The sequence below is a fragment of the Orycteropus afer genome, unplaced genomic scaffold, assembly GCF_000298275.1.
Source record: "Orycteropus afer afer isolate SDZICR_OR568_19922 unplaced genomic scaffold, OryAfe1.0 scaffold00026, whole genome shotgun sequence".
Lineage (NCBI taxonomy): Eukaryota > Metazoa > Chordata > Mammalia > Tubulidentata > Orycteropodidae > Orycteropus > Orycteropus afer.
Window position 1 is genome coordinate 5,734,222 of NW_006921613.1, and position 22,207 is coordinate 5,756,428.

At 38.7% G+C, this 22,207-nt stretch overlaps 1 protein-coding gene across 1 annotated transcript in view; it reads left to right on the plus strand.

Annotated features, from left to right (window-relative positions):
• Positions 1-22,207, plus strand: part of MYO5A (myosin VA) — a 194,827-nt gene that overhangs the window by 61,160 nt on the left and 111,460 nt on the right. The window contains exons 9-11 of the mRNA XM_042783688.1: positions 7,573-7,679; positions 19,509-19,774; positions 20,766-20,847. Of these exons, the coding sequence (XP_042639622.1) occupies positions 7,573-7,679; positions 19,509-19,774; positions 20,766-20,847 (455 nt within the window). The remainder of the gene's footprint in view (positions 1-7,572; positions 7,680-19,508; positions 19,775-20,765; positions 20,848-22,207) is intronic.

Here is a 22,207-nt window from a genome sequence, read left to right on the forward strand (position 1 = left end):
AGTGCTCTATAGATGTCTATAAGGCCAAGTTGGTGGATTGTATTGTTTAGCTCTTCTGCATCTTTGTTGAGTTTCTTTCCAGTTGTTCTTTCTTTCAAAGAAATTGGTGTATTAAAGTCTCCTGCTATGACTGTGGAGTCATCTATTTGGCTTTTCAACTCTTTTGAAGTCTGATTTATGTATTTTGGGGCTCTTTCAATGGGTCTGAAATTTTCTTTTTGACAACGATGCCATTCCTCATCCATTTGTCATTTCTGGCATAGTAGAGCATATGATTGTCTGATTCAAAATGGCAAATACAAGTCCATGTCAGTTCACTAAGCCTAGGATATTTATGCTGAGGTACAGTGCTGTCAGTGATAGGATAGTATCTATATGCCTAAAAGGAAGAACAGTTAATATGACTACTATACAAATTTACTCACCAACCACTAAAGTCAAAGATGAAGAAATTGAAGACTTTTTCCAACGTCAGCAGTCTGAAATTGATCAAACATTCAATCATGTTGCATTGATAATTACTGGTAATTGGAATACAAAGGTTGAAAACAAAGACGCATTGGTGGTTGGAAAATATGGCCTTGGTGACAGAAATGATGCCAGTGATTACATGATAGGATTTTGCAAGATCAACGACTTATTCATTGTAGATATCTTCTTTAAACAACATAAAATGTAACTATACGCATGGACCTTGCTGGATAGAATACACAGGAATCAATTCGACTACATCTGTGGAAAGAAATGATGGATAAGCTCATTATTATCAGTCAGAAAAAAGCTGGGGCCCAACTGTGTATCAAACCATCAATTGCTCATATGCAAGTTGAAGTTGAAGCTGAAGATTAAAACAAGTCCACAAGAGCCAGAATATGACCTTGATTATATCATACCTGAATTTAGAGACCATCTAGATTTGACACATTGAACACCAATGACTGAAGACCAGATGAGTTGTAGGAATACATCAAGGACATCATACATGAAGAAAGGAAAAGGTCATTAAAAAGACAGGAAAGAAAGAAAACATGAAAGTGGATGTAAGATGAGAGTCTGAAATTTGTTCTTGATTAGAGAGTAGCTAAAGCAAATAGAAGAAATGATGACACAAAAGAGTTGAACAGAAGTTTTCAGAGGGCAGCTGGAGAAGACAAAGTAAAGTATTGAAATGAAATATGCGAAGACCTGGAGCTAGAAAATCTAAAAAGAAGAGCATGCTGGGCATTTCTCAAGCAGGAGGAATGGAAGAAAAAGTTAAAATTGTTGAGTTGCAGTATTGAAGAATTCTATGGGTAAAATATTTAATGATGCAGGAACTATCTAAAGAAGATGGAAGGAATACACAGTAATTGTACCAAAAAGAATTGGTCAATATTCAACCATTTCAGGAGGTAGTATATGATTAGGAACTGATGATACTGAAGGAAGAAGTCCAAGTTGAAGGAAGAAGTCCAAGTTGTATTAAGAATTGGCAAAAAACAGGGCTCCAGGAATTAATGGAATACTCACTGAGATGTTTCAACAAATGGATGCAGCACTGGAGGCACTCACTTGTTTATGTCAGGAAATTTGGCCATCTGACTGTAAGGGATTCATGTTTGTGCCCATTGCAAGAAAGTGCTTCAAAAGAATGTGGAAAGCACAGAACAATATCATTCATACCACACACAAGTAAAATTTTGCTGAAAATTTAAAAATGGTTCAGTGGTACATCAACAGGAAACTGCCAGAAATTTCAAGCTGGATTCAGAAAGGGATATGGAACAAGGGATATCATTGCTGATGTCAAAGACATCTTTACTAAAGCAGAAAATACCAGAAAGATGTTTACTTGTGTTTCATTGACTATGCAGAGGCACTTGACTTTGTGGATTATAACAAATTATGGATAACATTGTGAAAAGTGGGAATTCTAGAATACGTAATAGTGCTCATGTAGAACCTGTACATAGAGCAAGGGGCAGTCATTCAAACAGAACAAAGGGGATACTGTATGGTTTAAATTCAGGAAAGATATGTGTAAATGTTGTATTCTTTCACCATACTTATTCAATCTGTATGCTGAGCAAATAATCTGAGATGAAGAATTTGGCATCAGGATTAGAGGAAGACTCATTAACAACCTGTGATATGAAGATGATACAACATTGCTTGCTGCAAATGAACAGGACTTGGCACATTTACTGATGAAGAGCAAAGACTACAGTAGTCAATATGGATTGTACCTTGACATGAAGAAAACAAAAATCCTCACACCTGGATCAAGAACCAACATCAGAATTAATGGAGAAAAGATTGAAATTGTTATGAAGAATTTCATTTTATGTGGTTCCACAATCAAATGCCCATGGAAGCAGCAGTCAAGAAATCAAGCTGTGTATTACATTGGACAGATCTGCTGCAAAAGACCTCTTTAAAGTATTAAAGAACAAAGATGTTGCTTTGAAGACTAAAGTGCTCCTGACTCAAACTGTGGTATTTTCAATAACCTCATATACATGTGAAACTGGACAATAACTAAGGAAGACTGAAGAATAATTAATACATTTGAATTATGTTGTTGGCAAAGAATGTTGAATATACAATAGCCACCAGAAGAATGAACAAATCTGTCTTGGAAGATGTACAGCCAGAATGTTCCTTAGAGGCAAGGATGGTGAGATTGTCTCTCATACTTTGGTCATGTTATGACCGTTTTCTGGAGAAGGGTATCGTACTTGGTAAAGCAGATGGTCAGCAAAAAAAAGGAAGACCTTCAGCAAGATGGATAAACACAGTGGTTGCAACAATGAGCTTAAGCATAGCAATGATTTTGAGGATGGCATAGGACCGTGCAGTGTTTCATTCTGCTCTAGGTCATAGTGACATGGAGTCGCTATGAGTCAGAAATGACTCAACAGCACCTAACAACAACAATTTGTTTTGTTTCTTTCTGTGTGTGTGTGGTTATGGAGCAGTTCTGCTTTGTAGAACACGGGGTCACCATGAGTCAGTATTGACACTATGACAATGGTTATTTTTTGTGACTTGGAAATGTGGCCGAGCTGACTTGATGACAGAACATGGGATCACATGCTCAAATGTCAGTTATCTTATTTCCAGAACTTAAAAAATGCTGGGTTTGCATGTGAATAAATTTATCTTTAAAACCATCATGACAGCTTTTAGAGTTGAATTAATTTTTTTAAAACCTCAGAATATAAATAACTCAAAAATTCTATGTTGATACTTTAAGGAGTACTGATGTGAGTTAATTTAATTTAAAATCATGTGCTTTTACTTGACTAATCAGAGTATGGTCCAGGACCACTTGGGCGCTTGTTTGCAGACTCTCAGACCCCACCCTAGACCTATGGATTCAAAATCTTCATTTTAACAAGACCCATGTACACATTAAACTTTGAAAAAATATTGCTTTACTTCTTAAGCAAAATCAGTTTTAGATTGAAGATGGTGAATTTGAAAATGTCATAATGCAGGAAATGGCAAAAACATTCATTATAAGGTCAGCTCTCTATTACCTAAGATTACATATTCAGAAATAATATTACTACTTTTATTTGCATATAATTATCTCTAATGTTCTGTTAAATCATATTTTCTTAAAAAACAAAGCTAAATCTAATAAAAAGCCAAATGCTATGCAGCTTTCTTATCCTGCCATACCCTTCGCAACCTGCTCTAATGCCAAGTTTGGACACTCACTCATCAGTCTGGAGTATACTACTAGTCTGAGTATGTCTCATCTGTAGATCTACTTGACTTATAAATGGTCTGTAGTTAGAAGAAGTAATTAAATAAGCTGACTTATAATAGTGTTCTTGGGTTGCAAATTGTGTTTGGAGTAGAGATAAATAGAAATAGTAACAATGTTAATAAAATACTTAAGGTCTCCATTTGCAGATGTGCCATGACATGTGACCCACCACATGTCTGTTAGTTTGTTGCACTGTGGTGCCTTGCATATTGCTATGAGGCTGGAGGCTATGCTGCTAGTATTTCAGATACCAGCAGGGTCACCCATGATGGAGAGGTTTCAGCGGAGCTTCCAGACTAAGACAGACTTGGAAGAAGGAAGAGGCCATCCACTTCTCAAAGAATTGGCTAGTGAAAACTTTATGAATAGCAGTGAAACACTGTCTGGTATATTACTGGAAAACTTTATGAATGGTCCTGAAACATTGTCCAATATAATAACGGAAGATGAGCCTCTCAGGTCAGAAGACATTTAAAATACAACTGGGGAAGAGCTGCTTCCTCAGAGTAGAGCTGACCTTAATTATGTGGATGGAGTAAAACTTTTGTGACCTCCATTTGCAGATGTGCCATGACTCAAAATGAGAAGAAACAGCTGCAAACATCCATTAATAATTGGAGTGTGGAATGTACAAAGTATGAATCTAGGAAAATTGGAAGTTGTCAAAAATGAAAGGGAAACGCATAAAGATCAATATCCTAGGAATTAGTGAGCTCAGATGGGCTGATTTTGGCATTTTGAATAAGACAAGCATATGATCTACTATGCCAGGAGTGACAAATTGAAGAGAGATGGCATGGCATTCGTCACAAAGAATGTTTCGAGATCTATCCTGAAGTACAATGCTGTCAGTGATAGGATAATATCCATATGCCTACAAGAAAGATCAGTTAATATTACTGTTACTCAAATTTAGGCACCAACCACCAAAGCCAAAGACAAGGAAATTGAAGATTTTTACCAACTTCTGCGGTCTGAAATTGACCAAACATGCAATCAAGATGTGTTGATTATCACTGGTGATTCGAATACAAAAGTTGGGAACAAAGAAGAATCACTGGTCATTGGAAAGTATGGCCTTGGTGATAGAAATAAGATAGAGATCACATGATAGACTTTTGCAAGACCAAAAACTTATTCATTGCAAATATCTTTCTTCAACAACACGAACGGCAGCTATTCATGTGGAATTCACCAGATGGAGTACACAGCAATCAGATTGACTACATTGATGACAAGAGGCAATGGAGAAGCTCAATATCTTCAGCCACAACAAGGCCAGAAACTGACTGTGGAAAGACCACCAACTGCTCATATCCAAATTCAAGTTGAAGCTGAAGACAATTAAAACAAGTCCACAAGAGCCCTCCTGAATTTAGAGACCATCTAAAGAATAGATTTGATACATTGAACACCAGTGACAGAAAACCAGAGGAATTGTAGGATGACATCAAGAACATCATCCACGAAAAAAGCAAAAGGTCATTAAAAAGACAGGAAAGGAAGAGAAGACCAAATGGATGTCAGAACAGACTCTGAAACTTGCCCTTGAACAAAGAGTAGCTAAAGCAAATGGAAGAAAAGACAAAGTAAAAGAGCTGAACAGAAGATTTCAAAGAAGCAGCTGGAGAAGGCAGAATCAATGATTATAATGAAACGTGCAAAGACCTGGAGTTAAAAAACCAAAAGGGAAGAACATGTTTGGCATTTCTCAAACTGAAAGAACTGAAGAAAAACTTTAAGCTTTGAGTTGCAATATTGAAAGATTCTGTGGGCAAAATATTGAATCATGCAGGAAACGTCAAAAGAAGATGGATGAAAATCACAGAGTCACTATACCAAAAAGAATTGGTAGATGATTATCCATTTCAGGAGGTGGCATATAATCAAGAATCAATGGTATTGAAAGAAGACGTCAAAGTTGCACTGAAGGGACTGGTGATAAACAAGGCTCCAGGAATTGATGGAATACCCATTGAGATGTTTCAACAAATGGTTGCCGCGCTGGAGGCACTCACTTATCTATGCCAAGAAATTTGGATGACAGCTACCTGGCCAACTGACTGGAAGAGATCCATATTTGTACCCATTCTAAAGAAAGGGGATCCCACAGAATGTGGAAATTATCAAACAATATCATTAATATCACATGCAAGTAAAATCTTACTGAAGATAATTCAAAAATGGTTGCAGCCGTGTATTGACAGAGAACTCCCAGAAATGCAGGCTGGATTCAAAAGGGGATATGGAGTGAGGGGTATTATTGCCGATGTCAGATGGATCTTGGCTGAAAACAAACAATACCAGAAATTTACTTGTGTTTTATTGACTATTCAAAGGCATTCGATTGTGTGGATCATAACAAATTGTGGATAACATTGAGAAGAATGGGAATTCAAGAATACTTAATTGTACTCATGAGGAACCTGTACATAGACGAGGAGGCTGTTTGAAGAGAACAAGAGGATACTGCCCGGTTTAAAATCAGGAAGGGAGTGTGTCAGGGTTATATCCTTTCACCATACTTACTCAATCTGTATGCTGAGCAAATAATCATAGAAGCTGGACTGTATGAAGAACATGGCATCAGGATTGGAAGAAGACTTATTAACAACCTGTGATACGCAGACAACACAACTTTGCTTGCTGAAAGTGAGGATGACTTGAAGCACTTCCTGATGAAGATTAAAGACTACAGTCTGCAGTATGGATTATGCCTCAACATAAAGAAAACAAAAATCCTCACAACTGGACCGATAAGCAGCATCATGGTAAATGGAGAAAAAATTGAAGTTGTCCAATCTTTCATATTACTTGGTTCCACAATCAACACCAACAGAAGCAGCAGCCAAGATATCAGATGTATCGCACTGGGCAAATCTGCTGCAAAAGACCTCTTTAAAATGCTGAAGAGCAAAGATGTCTCCTTGAAAACTAAGGTGCACCTAACCTAACCCATGGCATTTTCAGTCACCTCATATGCATGTGAGAGCTGGACAGTGTATAAGGAAGATCAAAGAAGAGTTGATACTTGTGAGTTGTGATGTTGGTGAAGAATACTGAAAGTACCACAGACTGCCAAAAGAACTAATAAATCTGTCCTGGAAGAAGTGTGGCCAGAATGTTCCTTGGAAGTGAGAATGGGCAGACTTAGTCTTACGTACTTTAGTCATGTTGTCAGAAGGGACCATTCCCTGGAGAAGAATATCATGTTTGGTAAAGTGGAGGGTCAACAAAAAAGGAAAGGCCCTCAACAAGATGGGTTGACATAGGTATGGCAGCAATTGTGAGGCTGTCATAGGACTGGGCAATGTTTTGTTCTTTTGTACATGGGGTTGCTATGAGTCGGAAACAACTCGACGGCACCTAAAAACAAGTGTGTGACATTGGTGTTGATAACTTATTTAGCACTTAACCATGTGCCATATAGTGTGCTGAGTTTGCTACCTGCATTATCTCATTTAATCTTCACAACTACCCATTTAGAGAGTCGCTATTCTTCTCATTTCTTAAATGAGAAAAAGGAAGCCTAAAAAGGTGAAGTTATCTTCCCATGTGAGATGGCAGAGCAGTAGCAGAGCCAGGCCTCAAGCCTAGGTCTGTGACTCTCCATAGCCCATCCTCTCAGCTATGCTATTAAACTGCCTGATGTGTTAATATCAATAAGGATGAAAGTGTTGTCAGTCATGACACCTTATAATGTGTACAATATCTGGCAATATTTATGAGTTAACAATAGGCTTAAAATTGTCTGCTATAATTATTTGGTTTCTGTTCTGAAGTTAATCACTAACTCATTTCCTCTATTATTTCAGGAATTAGTGAATCTTATCAGATGGGAATTTTCCGAATACTTGCTGGCATCCTTCACTTAGGCAATGTTGGATTTATACCTCGAGATTCAGACAGCTGCACAATACCTGTAAGTTCAAGATAAGCTTAATGTGATGGCAGTTGGCTTGAATTTGGGTTTGTTGGTTCTTATTTTATGGAAGCAATACATTTATTACCAGAGAGATGTATTCTCCAGGGGATAATCTTGGAGTGTGAATAAAGAAATAATGGATTCAGAAGAAAACCAAAGATGCATGGAAACAGTCTGTCCAAGAAACTGGTACAGCATGCAGTCCTCAGGCTATATGACTGTGAGACCAGAAGAACTATGTGGTGCCCGGCTACCACTGTCAACCACTTGGAGGAGGATCTATGTAGGAGATCCTGGATAGAGTGGGAGACCAATGTAGAACAAAACTCAAAATCATTAAAAAAAAAAAAAAAAAAAAAAAGGACCAGTTTTGCTTGTCTGATATGGAACCACTGAGCCTATGGCCCCTAGCTGCCTTCAGGTCTGGAAATGAACCTACTCCTGTGGCTTCCAGCCAAAAAAAGACAGGCATATGAGCTGAACATTTACATTAGGTGGGTACATTCCTTGAAGAGATCAATCATGGGAGAATAGAAGGGCTGTGTGTGCACAGGGAGACAGCTTAGGGGTCCAGAGTGCATGAGAGGGAAGGACACAGGGAGGAGAGAACTATGGGGAGGAAGTGGGAAGAGAATTGTTGCATTGTGGGAAATTGCAGTCAACGTAATGAAAGAAAGTGTATGTGAGCTACTGTATGGAAAGTGAATTTGCTCTGTAAACTTTCACCCAAATTGCAATAAAAATTAATGAAAAAATAATAAATATAAATTCTAATATTTGGTTCCCAGTGATTGTGAATGTGTATGTGTGTGTGTATGTGTGACCTTGGATACATCTTTGATTTCTATATCAGAAATAGGAAATGTTAGATGTGAAGGCTGGATCAGTGAGTCTATATAGCAAAGGGTTCATTTGGCCCATGACACAAGTACCAAAAATTGATAACCTTGTATCAACTGTGGAAAAGCAGTTAGTTTAAAAATTGTTGAAGAAACTGTTAATAGTGGTTACTCCTGGGAAAAATTAGTTGGGTGGCAGGGAGGACAATGGGTAGGAAAATGACTTATCCCTTGTAATATTATTGAATGTAGTACATGTATATCTATAATCTATTATAATGCATAAATGCTGTCTCTGTCTATCTTTCTAATTATTAGTGACTAGGATATAAATGGGAGCTCTGGTGGTGTAGTGCCTAAGGTATTTAACTGCTAACCAGAAGGCTGGCAGTTCAAACCCAAAAGCCACTCCTCAGAAGGAAGACTGGGCAATCTACTTCCATAGTGATACCGCCTCAGAAACCCAAGGAGGGGTCACTATGAGTTGGATCCCACTCGATGGTAGTGAGTTTGGTTTTTGCTTTAGGAGGATATAAATGGCCCCACAAGAAGTTAGAGTTAAGAGGGTTCATGTTATGCCCCTGCTTAAATCCTGAAGACTCCTCACTTCTGTTCAGTTTATCTCTCACCACTACTCACACTACACTCGCTAGCCATTTACATACCAAGTTGCCTTTGTGTGGTAGTTAAGGTTTTGTGTGTGCAAACGAAAACGGTGTCATCACAACAGAACCAACTGAAATAAAAAAGATACTGACAGAATATTATGAAAAACTGTACAGCAGTAGATTTGAGAACCCAGAAGAGATGGACAAGTTTCTAGAATCACAAGATCTACCTAAATTATCCCACTCAGAAATAGAAAACTTGAACAGACCCGTAACAAGAGAAGAAATTGAACAGGTCATAAAAAAAAACTTCCCACAAAGAAAAGCCCTGGCCCTGATGGCTTCACTGAAGAATTCTATCAAATATTCAGAGAACAGTTGACACCTATGCTACTCAAGGTATTCCAGAACATAGAAAAAGATGGAGTACTCCCAAACTCATTTTATGAAGCAAGCATAACACCAATACCAAAACCAGGGAAAGACAGCACTAGAAAGGAAAACTACAGACCAATATCCCTCATGAACATAGATGCAAAAATCTTTAACAAAATCCTGGCCAACAGAATCCAACAACATATCAAAACATTAATACATCTGGAACAAGTGGGATTCATACCAGGTTTGCAAGGGTGGTTCAACATCAGAAAATCAATCAATGTTATCCACCACATAAACAAAACAAAGGAAAAGGACCATATGATCGTATCAATTGATGCAGAAAAAGCATTTGATAAAATCCAACATCCATTCCTGTTTAAAACTCTCAGCAAAATAGGGATAGAAGGGAAAGTCATCAACATAATAAAGGGTATATATGCAAAGCCAATGGCCAACATCATTATTAATGGAGAAAGACTCAAGGCATTCCCCTTACTAACGGGAACCAGACAGGGATGCCCTCTATCACCACTTCTATTTAACATTGTATTGGAAGTTCTAGCCAGCGCAATAAAGCAAGAAAGAGAAATAAAAGGCATACATATTGGCAAAGAGAATTAAAACTATCTCTATTTGCAGATGATATGATCCTATACATAGAAAACCCAAGGGACTCAATAAAAAGACTACTGGAACTAATAGGTTCAACAAAGTGACAGGATATAAGATCAACATACAAAAATCAGTTGGATTTCTCTACACCAGCAAGGACTCCTCTGATAAAGAAATAAGGGAAACCATACTATTCGCTATAGATACGAAAAAGATAAAATATCTAGGAATAAACCTCACCAGAGACACAAAGGACCTATACAGAGAAAACTATAAAACACTGCTATAAGAGACAATAAAGGTACTACATAAATGGAAGAACCTGCCTTGTTCATGGCTAGGTAGACTAAACATTGTGAAAATGTCAATACTACCTAAAGCAATCTATATATTTAACACAATCCCAATCCAGATTTCAACAAAATTTTAAGGACATGGAAAAACTAATTACTAATTTCATATGGAAAGGAAAGAGACCTCAAATAAGCAGAGCACTTCTCAAGAAGAAAAACAAAGTGGGAAGTCTCACACTCCTAGATCTTAAGAACTACTATATAGCCACAGTAGTCAAAACAGCATGATATTGGTACAATGATAGACAGATAGACCAATGGACCAGAATCAAAAGTTCAGACATAGACCCATCCATCTATGGACAACTGATCTTTGACAAAGGCCCAAAACCCATTAAATGGGGAAGAGATAGCCTCGTTAACAAATGGTGCTGGCAAAACTGGATATCCACCTGTAGAAAAATGAAACAAGACCCATACCTCACCCCGTACACAAAAACAAACTCAAGCTGGATCAAAGACTTAAATGTAAAACCCAAAAGTATAAAATTCATCAAAGATAAAATAGGGGTAAATCTAGGAGCCCTAATTTATGGCATAAATAGATTGTCAAACATAACCCAGAAAGTGCAGGAGATAGAAGAGAAGCTAGATGACTGGGACCTTTTTAAAAATTAAATTCTTGTGCACATCAAAAGATTTCATCAAAAGGGTAAAAAGAGAACCTAGAGATTGGGAGAAAATATTTGCCTATGACATATCTGACAAAGGATTTATCTCCAAAATCTACAGAAAACTTCAACCCCGCAACACCAAAAAGACAACCCAATTCACAAATGGGCAAAAGACTTGAACAGACACTTCACAAAAGAAGATATACAAGTAGCCAACAAACACATGAAAAATTGCTCATGATCATTAATCATTAGAGAGATGCAAATAAAAACAACGAAATATCATCTCACCCCAGCAATAATAGCAAAGTTCAACAGATCAGATAGTAACAAATGCTGGTGGAGTTGTGGAGAGATTGGAAGTCTTGTACACTGCTGGTGGGATTGTAAAATGTACAACCAATGTGGCAAATGGTTGGTGTTTCCTTAAAAAACTGAAAATAGAAGTACCATTTGACCCAGCAATTCCATTACTAGGAATATATCCTAAAGAGGTGAGAGATAGTGCACGAACACACATATGTACACCTATGTTCATTGCAGCACAATTCACCATAGCAAAGAGATGGAAACAACCTAAATGTCCATCAGCGGATGAGTGGATAACCAAATTATGGTATATCCACACAATGGAATACTATGCCACATTAAAGAACAATGAGGGATATGCGAATCATCTCGCAGCATGGATGAACCTGGAGGACATTATGCTGAGTGAAGTAAGTCAATTCCAGAAGGACAAGTACTGCATGAGTCCATTACTATAAAAAGACAGAGAAGGGTTTGCTTGGGAAAGAGAACTCACCTAGTAGGTTACTGGGATGGGGAGGGAATGGGAGGGATTAATTTACGGCTAGTTGGGGCTTACACGTTGACATGGGTAGGGGGAGGGATATACAGGAAGGATATATGACCACCATGATAACATTGGGAAATGAGAGAACACCGAACTGTGCACATAAGAGATAGATGACAGATGCTAAAACCAACCAATGTGTCCACAATACCACATTGCCATTAACACCAAACACTAGGCTATACAGATGAACACATAAACACCTGAGATGATCGGACAGGGGTCAGTGAATAGAGGTATACTCTAGATCAAGGATAGACTCAGCTGAGGGTAATCTTGTACAGACACCCGTGATACAAAATACCTGCAGTCCTTACAGAAACAATAGAAGATAGACACAGAGTAATCCCTCACAGACATCCTGACACTATGAGAGAGATCCAATAGATCTACTACCTCAGGACCATAGAACTGGGATACACCAGACTCAATTGGCACAACAAAATACATAAAAGTGTTGCTCCACATCCTACATTGGTGAGTAGCAACTGGGGTCTTAAAAGCTTTCAAGCAGCCATCTAAGATGCAGCTAATGGTCTTCTAGTGTCAGAAGTGAAGAAGAACGCAAAAGAAAAAAGAAAAAAGGGGCATTTAGAAGCAATCAGCCCTAGGACATGATGGCCCTTGAGACCAGAACTGGATAGTGCCCGGCTACCAATGCCAACCACTCAGGAAAGGATCAAATTTGGAGCTCCTGGATAGAGTGGGAGGGAAAATGTGGAACAAAATCTAAAAACTCAATAATGACTAGAATTACTGGTCAGATGAAATCTGGTGAGACTCCCAATACTATGGCCCTGAAATACATTTGGCGCCTGGAATAAAATTCACCCCCAAGGGTGGGCTCCCAGCCCAGTAGTTAACAAGATGTACAAGCGACCACTCAACCCAGGATGCTGCACCCACACAATCAATGGTAATACATCCCTTAGAGCAATAGACCATGGGACACCAGAGGACCAACATTCAAACTGAGGAAATGCAGGACAAACAGGAGTGCCTAATTATGAGGGGCACAGGGGGAAGGTTGCAGGGTAGGGAGGGGAGGAGACTGGATTGGGTTGGACATGGTGAATGGGGAATGAAACTAAATGTACGTGTGACGTTGAATGTAAAACAAGCTCTTAAAAATAATAATTAAAAAAAAAAGTTATGTGTCTGCTTGGCTGGGCTGTGATTTTGAGTGGCTTGGGAGCTGGGTGCAGTTATTCCCCATGTTGAGATTAGATGTAGTGTTATCACTTCCATAGTTAATCAGTTGAAGAGGGAGTTGCCTTCAGGGTATATGGCCTCCTTCCAGTATATATAGAAAGCATATTTCATTTGATTCACAATTCATCATCTCCATTTCCTAAGCTTGAACCGGTGTCCTGCCATGTTGCCTGCCAATCTTGGGATTGTTCCAATTTACTTGCTGATCTTGAATTCATCAGCCTCAGCAGCCAGCAGCTGTGTAAATCAGAAGCCTCCAGCTTGCTACAGTGGGCCTGGAAGGCAGAGCTGAAGCCCAAGGTTGAGGGACCTCTACCCAGCTCCTATAGTTGGCACTTTGAACTCAGACTTCTACCCTCCTAAACTGTAAGAGAATAAATTTCTGTTCATTAAAGCCACCTACTTGTGGTATTTCTGTTAGAGCAGTGCTAGAGAACACTCTCGCCTATGGATAGACTGATGGTTCTTCCCTGGGCAGCTCTTACTCACCTTCTACCATGCAGATCTGACAGCATCTCTTCTGAGTTACATGCTCCCCCTTCTGCTAACCTTGAGCTTAGCACATACTAGATTGTTCTATAAAGATCTCTCTTGCTTGCCTTTCTACACTAGAATTTGAGGTCCTTGAAGATGGGAACCATACTGTTTATTTTACTATTCTTAGGACTTTAAGATGGTTTTTATGCAACTCATTCTTGGTTGCCTTCCCCCACCCCATGGATCTATATAGTCCTTTGTGAAAAAAAAAAAAACAGATTTCCTACTCCTATAAGAGAATCTATCCCTTCCCTTTTTGAATATAGTAGTTTTGTATTAATATAAAATAAATGACTTTATGATTTGGAGAGAAACCCAATACTATAAATGATTTTGTTCTGGTTACCTAATGCTGCTCTGACAGGAATATACCACAAATGGAATGGCTTTAACAAACAGGAGTTTATTCTCTTAACAGTTTTTGGAGGCTTCTGTCCGAGTTCCAAGTGCCAGGCTCTAGGGACTGTGTGATAGCCCCTTGACCTTGGGTTTCAGCTCTCTGCCTCTTGCTTCCAGCCCACTGAAGCTAGAGGCATCTCTTCACTCAGGCAGCTACTGGCTGCTGAGGCTTACAAGTCCAAGGTTGGCATATAAAATGGCACAGTCCCAATGTTACCAAATAACACAACAGACCATTGATTTAAGTCTATTGAAAGTCCCAAGATCGGCAGAGCATGGCAGGCTTGTTGAACAAAGACCTGACTACTTGCATGGTTCAAGCATGCCAAAAGGCTAGTGTGACCATTCCCAAGGCTTCTTCTTATATACAAGAAGCAGACCACAACCCTAAGGCAGCTACTCAGCTGCTCACAGTAGATTCCACCATGGAGTTGATTACCAGTCACATCATGAGGAATACTAAGCTGCCTAGTCACTCAGCCAGGCCCAGCCAAGGTGACACATGACCTTAACTACCACTGATTGACTAGTCAAAGGGACATGAGCTAGATGAGCAAGAATGTTGGTTCACAAAAAGCTTGATCCTCATGGTTTTCTTTATGGATATTTGATATGTGATTTTCCTAAGCCATAGATCCTAATTTTAGTTGCGTGATTTTTTTCCAGCCTCTTCTCTTCTCCTAATGGCATTTTTCTTTTTTAAGGGGTAGAATGATGATCCTGATTTAAATCCTGATTTCTTCTGAGGAAATACTACAGGCTGGCCTTTTTTATTTAACTGCTTTATTGATGTATAATTCATATACAGTTCCATTTACCCACTTAAAATGTGCTGTTCCATGGTTTATGTTCACAGATATGCACAGGCATCACCACAGTCAATTGTAGAACATTTTTATCACCTTTAAAAGGAACCCTATATCCTTTAGCTGGCACCCTCTCATCCCTCCATTTCTCCATCACAACCCTAAGCAGCCGCTAATCTGTTTTCTGTCTCTCTAGGTTTGCCTGTTCTGAACAGTTCACATAAAGGAATTTTTATAATGGGTAGTCTTTTGTGGCTGACTTTTCTCACTTAGCATAAAGTTTTCAAGCTTCACATTGTAGCATTTATAAGTATGTTTCCCTTTTTATTGCTGAATATTATTCCATTTATGGATAGATCATATTTTATTTATCTGCTCATCAGTTGATAGATACTTGAGTTGTAGAACCTTTTGGCAATTGTGAATTATGCTGCTATGAAAATTCATGTATAGACTAGACATCTTTTAAATGAACATATTTGTTTCTGTATCCTCATCTTTGTCCACGTGACCTTTCCCCAAATGTCATTTTTTTTTTTTTTTCAGGAAGGTCATCATTAATATTAAAATCACACCATTTCACTGTATTAAAAATACAACAATCTTTCCTAAAATTTCAGGATACTATTTTCCTCTTTGAGATGTTGAAAAGTGATAAGCTTAGAGGAATATTACATACAGCCTATGGAAATTGTCCACAAGTTACCACAGTCTAGTTCCTTAATCCCTTTGAATTCTTTGATTTTTAATTTTTAACTAACACCTGTCAACTTTATGGATTTGACAATAACTATAAGCATTACAGTTTTACCATTTGGGAGGTGAGATTAAATTATTTCATTCTACTTGGATCAACACTCAACATTTGGATGCAGCAGTCATGGATGCAGAAGTCAGATAACATATTTCATTGGGCATATCTGCTGCAAAAGTTCTCTATAAAGTTTATAAAACAAAGATGTCACTTTGACAGCTAAGGCATTACCGAAGCCATGGTCTTTTAAGTTGCCTTGTATGCATGTGAAAGCTGGGTAACAAAAAAGGAAGGCTTTTTCGTTACCCAGCAGTATATTCTAGTTAAATTTTAACTTTGAACTGTTGTGTTGGTAAAGAATATTGAATATACTTGCACTGCCAGAATATTGAACGTACTATGCACTGCCAGAAGATTGAACAAACCAGTCTTAAAAGAAATACAACCAGAATCTTCCTTAGAAACAAGGTTGGCAAGACTTCCAGCTTCTCTGAATAGGTCATATTCTCTCACATGGAATCATAGCACAGTGTTCTCCTTTGTGGTAATTTTACATCTTAAGAAGTAGTCATTTGATTAATAATTTCCCCTAATGACTATAGAGCAAAGCTTTTGGGACCCCCATTTGCTAATGTGGCACATCTCAAGATGAGACGAACAGCTGCAAACATCCATTAATAATCAGAACATGGGATGTACGAAGTATGAATCTAGGAAAGTTGGAAATTGTAAAAAATGAAGTGGAACGCATAAAGATCAATATCCTAGGCACTAGTGAGCTGAAATGGACTGGTTTGGGTCATTTTGAATTAAAGGATCATATGCTCTACTATGCTGGGAAAGACAGATTGAAGAATTGTGTGGCATTTGTCATCACAAAGAATGTATCAAGATCTGTCCTGAAGTACAAGGCTGTCAATGATAGGATAATATCCAAATGCCTACAAGGAAGACCAGTTAATACTACTATTATTCAAATTTACGCACCAACCCCCAAAGCTAAAGATGAGGAAATTAAAGACTTTATATAAACTTCTGCAGTCTGAAATTGACCAAACATGCAATCAGGATGTGCTGATTATCACTGGTGAGGCGAATGCAAAAGTTGGAAACAAAGAATAATCACTGGTAGTTGGAAAGGATGGCCTTGGTGATGGAAATAACCCTGGAGATCACATGATAGAATTTTGCAAGACCAATGACTTATCATTGCAAATACCTTTTTTCAACAACAAAAACAGCAGCTATACACATGGACTTTGCTAGACGGAGTACATAGCAATCAGATTGACTACATCGGTGGCAGGAAGCGATGGAGAAGCTCAATATCTTCAGTGAGAACAAGGCCAGAAACTGACTGTGGAAAAGACCACTAATTGCTAATATGCAAGTTCAAGTTTAAACTGAAGACAATTAAAAACTTGCCCTTGAACAAAGAATAGCTAAAGCAAATGGAAGAAATGACAAGATAAAAGAGCTGAACAGAAGATTTCAAAGCAGCAGCTCAAGAAGACAATTATTATAACAAAATGTGCAAAGACCTGGAGTTAGAAAACCAAAAGGGAAGAACACTCTCAGCATTTCTCAAACTGAAAGAACTGAAGAAAAACTTCAAGCCTTGAGTTGCAATATTGAAAGATTCTGTGGGCAAAATATTGAATGATGGAGGAAACGTCAAAAGAAGGTGGATGGTCACAGAGTCACTATATCAAAAAGAATTGGTAGATGATCATCCATTTCAGGAGGTGGCATATGTTCAAGAACTAATGGTATTGAAGGAAGAAGTCAAAGCTACATTAAAGGAATTGGTGAAAAACAAGGCTCCAGGACTTGACGGAGTACCCATTGAGCTGTTTCAACAAATGGATGCCCCCTAGAGGCACTCATTCATCTATGCCAAAAGATTTAGAAGACAGCTACCTGGCCAACTGGAAGAGATCCATGTTTGTACCCATTCTAAAGAAAGGTGATCCCACAGAATGTAGAAATTATCAAACAGTATGATTGATATCACACACAAGTAAGATCTTACTGAAGATAATTCAAAAACGTTTGCAGCAGTATATTGACAGAGAACTTCCAGAAATGCAAGCTGGATTCAGAAGGATGTGGAGTGAGGGGTATCGTTGCTGATGTCAGATAGATCTTGGCTCAAAGCAGAGAATACCAGAAAGATGTTTATTTGTGTTTTATTGACTATGCAAAGGCATTCGATTGTGTGGATCATAACAAATTGTGGATAACATTGAGAAGAATGGGAATTCCAGAGCACTTTATTTTACTCATAAAGAACCTGTCCATAGACCTGAAAGCTGTTGTTCGAACAGAACAAGAGGATTCCTGGTTTAAAATCAGGAAGGGAGTGTGTCACAGTTGTATCCTTTCACCATACTTATTCAATCTGTATGCTGAGCAGATAATCTGAAAAGCTGGACTATGTGAAGAAGAATGTGGCATCAAGATTGGAAGAAGACTCATCTACCTGAGATATGCAGATGACACAATTTTGCTTTCTGAAAGTCAGGATGAGTTGGAGCACTTACAGATGAAGATTAAAGACTACAGTCTGCAGTATGGATTACACCTCACAACTGGACCAATAAGCAGCATCACAATGAATGGACAAAGCATTGAAGTTGTCAAAGATTTCGTGTTACTTGGTTCTACAATCAACACCAATGGAAGCAGCAGTCAGGACATCAAAAAATGTGTTGCATTGGGCCAATATGTTGCAGAGGATCCCTTTCAAGTGCTGAAGAGCAACAATATTTCCTTGAAGACTAAGATGGGCCTAACCCAAGCCATAGGAGGTCTGGTAGCATATAGTACCTAAGGCATTTGACCGCTAACCAGAAAGTTGGTGTTTCAAACCCACCAGCCACTCCTCAGAAGGAAGATTGGGCGATCGACTTTTGTAGTGATATTGCCTCAGAAACCCAAGGAGGGGTCTTTATGAGTTGGCTCTGACTAAACAGCAGTAAGTTTGTTTTTTGTTTATTTTTTAACCCAAGGCATGGTATTTTCAGTCACCTCATGTGCATGTGAGAGCTGGACAATGAATAAGGAAGACTAAAGAAGAGTTGATGCTTTTGAGTTGTGGTGTTGGTGAAGAATGCTGAAAGGATTGTGGACTCCTGAAAGAACTAACAAATCTGCCCTGGAAGAAGTGCAGCCAGAATTCTCCTTGAAAGTGAGAATGGCCAGACTTCATCTCACCTACTTTGGTCATGTTGTCAGAAGGGATTGTTCTCTGGAGCAGGGTGTCATGCTTGGTAAAGTAGAGCGTTAGTGAAAGAGGGGAAGGACCTCAATAAGATGGACTGACACAGTGGCTGCAGCAGTGGGCTCAGAAATAGTAGGGCTCATGAGGCTGGCACAGGACCGGCAGTTTTTTGTTCTGTTGTACATAAGGTCGTGATGAGTCAGAGATGACTCGACAGCACATAACAACAACAACTAATATCTACGTAACTCTAGGAAGGCAGGGACCATGTCTGTTTTTGCATACTGGCACATGATTGTCACTCAGTAAATATGTAAATATTTGCTGACAAGCTGACTGATTTTCTAATTGACAGACTGAATGTGCCCCAGGAGAGAAACAAACAAAGTATTATGAAGAGTCCAAAAGAAGAGGTAACTTTTGAAATGAGCTTTAGCAGAGATTGCAAAGTGCTGTCTAGATCCTGGTTTGATGGTGATTGTGATTATTATCATTAATCAGCTTCTGGTGACCTTGGTGTTTGTTACAACAAAAGAATTGCTGGGTTTTATTTGTTACCTCTTATTAGCATTTTTCAGAAAATTCTTATTTGTTGACTTGATCATAGGAAATAATCTATTCTCTTTTGGCAGCCCAAGCACGAACCTCTCACTGTCTTTTGTGACCTGATGGGTGTGGATTATGAGGAGATGTGTCACTGGCTATGCCATCGGAAGTTGGCTACTGCCACAGAGACGTACATCAAGCCCATCTCCAAGCTGCAGGCCACAAATGCCCGTGATGCTTTGTCTAAGCACATCTACGCCAAGCTCTTTAACTGGATTGTAGATCATGTCAATCAGGCTCTCCATTCTGCTGTCAAACAGCACTCTTTCGTTGGCGTGCTGGACATTTATGGGTAAGGATATTTGGCCAAAGAGAGCATTTGTTTCTAGAGATTATGTAGCTTCTCTAAGTGGGTATTGGATTCTGTCTCCTACTGGTGAGAAGGAAAACCCGACCTATGACAATTTAAGAGTACCTTGATGATGGTGATATAATTGTATGCTGTTTAAAGTTAAACTAGAATACAGTGCTAATTTAGTAAGCTAGTGGGTGGAAGTGATTGGTTTTCAGACTCATGGGAAATTATCACTGAATTTCTAAAATTCTAATTTTATTTGCTTTTTCTGAGTATACTTCTTTAAGTTTTAAAGCCCTTTCTGTACATTTGTGCTTATTTCATACCTAATGTTTCTTTTCTGAAGCCTAATTTTTCTGCAGCTTTCAGAAAACACCAATGAGATCCTTAATCCTATTTCCATTTTGTGTGCATGTAGAACTATGAGTCTATAATTTGACAAGAGCAATGATTTATTAGCAGCTTTGGTGATGTGGTGGTTAAGGCATTTGGATGCTTACTAAAAGGCCCATGATTTGAACCCATCAGCTGCTCTGTGGGAGAGAGATGAGACAATCTACTTCTGTAAAATTTCCAGTCTTGGAAATCCTTTGGGGCATTTCTACCCTGTCCTGTAGGGTTGCTATGAGTGAAAATCAAACCGATAGCCATAGGTTTTGGGTTGTTTTGTTTTTTGTTTTTTTAGGTTTTAATGCTTTTATTAGAATTCTTGTTACCTACTTGGGGATGAGTGAGCCCCCAGAAACTGGTAGTGTTGTATACTGGAACCTTTAAACAAATCTTCCCGCAGCTTGGCTGGTGCTCAGCTGTGAGGTACATATTCCATGTTACTGACTTATAAACTTTTGTTTGTCTTCACTGAGATGGAAAGAAAGTTTCATAGTGTTGGTGAATTTCCCATTTCTTTCCTTCTCATGTATGCATTTTGAATATATTTTAAAAACTGTTTCTTTCTTTTTCTCTCCTCATACTATTTTTGATTTTACAGATTTGAAACATTTGAGATAAATAGTTTTGAACAGTTTTGTATAAATTATGCAAATGAAAAACTACAGCAGCAATTCAATATGGTAAGAATTTTCTTCCTTGAATAATAATTATGCTGTAAAGTATCATCTTAAAGCCCTAGACTGAGTTTAAAGCCTGGTTCCTAAAATGAAATCTTTTTTTTTTTTTTTAATTTTATTTTGATTTGGGTGAAGATTTACAGAGCAAATTCACTTTTCATACAACAGTTCACATATACTTTGTCTCATGTCATTGACCACAATTTACCACAATGCAACAGCTCCCCTCCCACTTCCTCCCCATAGTTACCTCTTCCCAGTGTCCATCCCTCCATACTCTCCTGCCACCTGAGCTCAGTCTCCCTGTGCATAAGCAGCCCTTACTTCTCCCATGATTGTTCTCTCCAGGGCGTGTGTCTACTTGAGGTAAATGTTTAACTCACATGCCTATACTTTGTTTGGCTGGAAACCACAGGTGTGGCTTCAATTCCAGACCTGAAGGGCAGCTGGGGGCCATAGTCTCAGTGGTTCCGGCTCTATTGGACCAGCAAACCTGGTCCCCACCTTCTTTTTTTTTTTTTTTTTTTTTGCCTCCAAATGATTTTGAGTTTTGTTCCACATTGTTCTCCCTCTCTATGTAGGATCTTCCAAGTGGATGACAGTGGTAGCTGGGCGCCATCTAGTTCTTCTGGTCTCATAGTTGTATAGGTTGCAGATCGCATGGTGTACCAGTTGCTAGGACTGATTGTTTCCATTAATTTTGGTTTTCTTCTTTCTTCTTGATGAGGCGAGATCCATTGTTGCATCTAGATGGCAGCTTGCTAGCTTTTAAGGTCCCAGTCGCTACTCGCCAAAGTAGTAGGTGGAACAATGTTTTGTATAGTATGTTATGCCAATTGAGCTTGATGTCCCCTGCGACTATGGTCCCAAGCCCTCAGGATCAACTACTCGGTCGCTCTGGGTAGCTGGCTGTGACCAAGCAGTGACCACAACCTTGCCCCTTGTCAGCTCTACTATCCACCTGGGAATTCTGATCATTCACATAAACTTATAGGACCATTGTCTGCCAACCCTATATATGATCTTGGATACACTCCCCATTTAGACATACCTAATTGTTTAGCCTGTCCACCTATCTATCCGTCCATATACCCATGTTTGCCTTCACTGACAACTCAATACTGTATATGCAAAAGGGTTCATATTTGTTGTCTGTACTTCCCATGTACCTCTCTATGTCTTTCTCATCCTCAGTGCTGCCATATTAGTCACTCACATTTGGTACATTGCCCTTCTCTTCACCCAAATCAATATTTATCTCTATCTATCTAACAGCATTCCCTCCCCTTCCCTCCCACCCCTGCTAACCAACAAAGAAAATTTCCTTCAATAGATAAACCTTTCCTTAACTTTTACAATAACG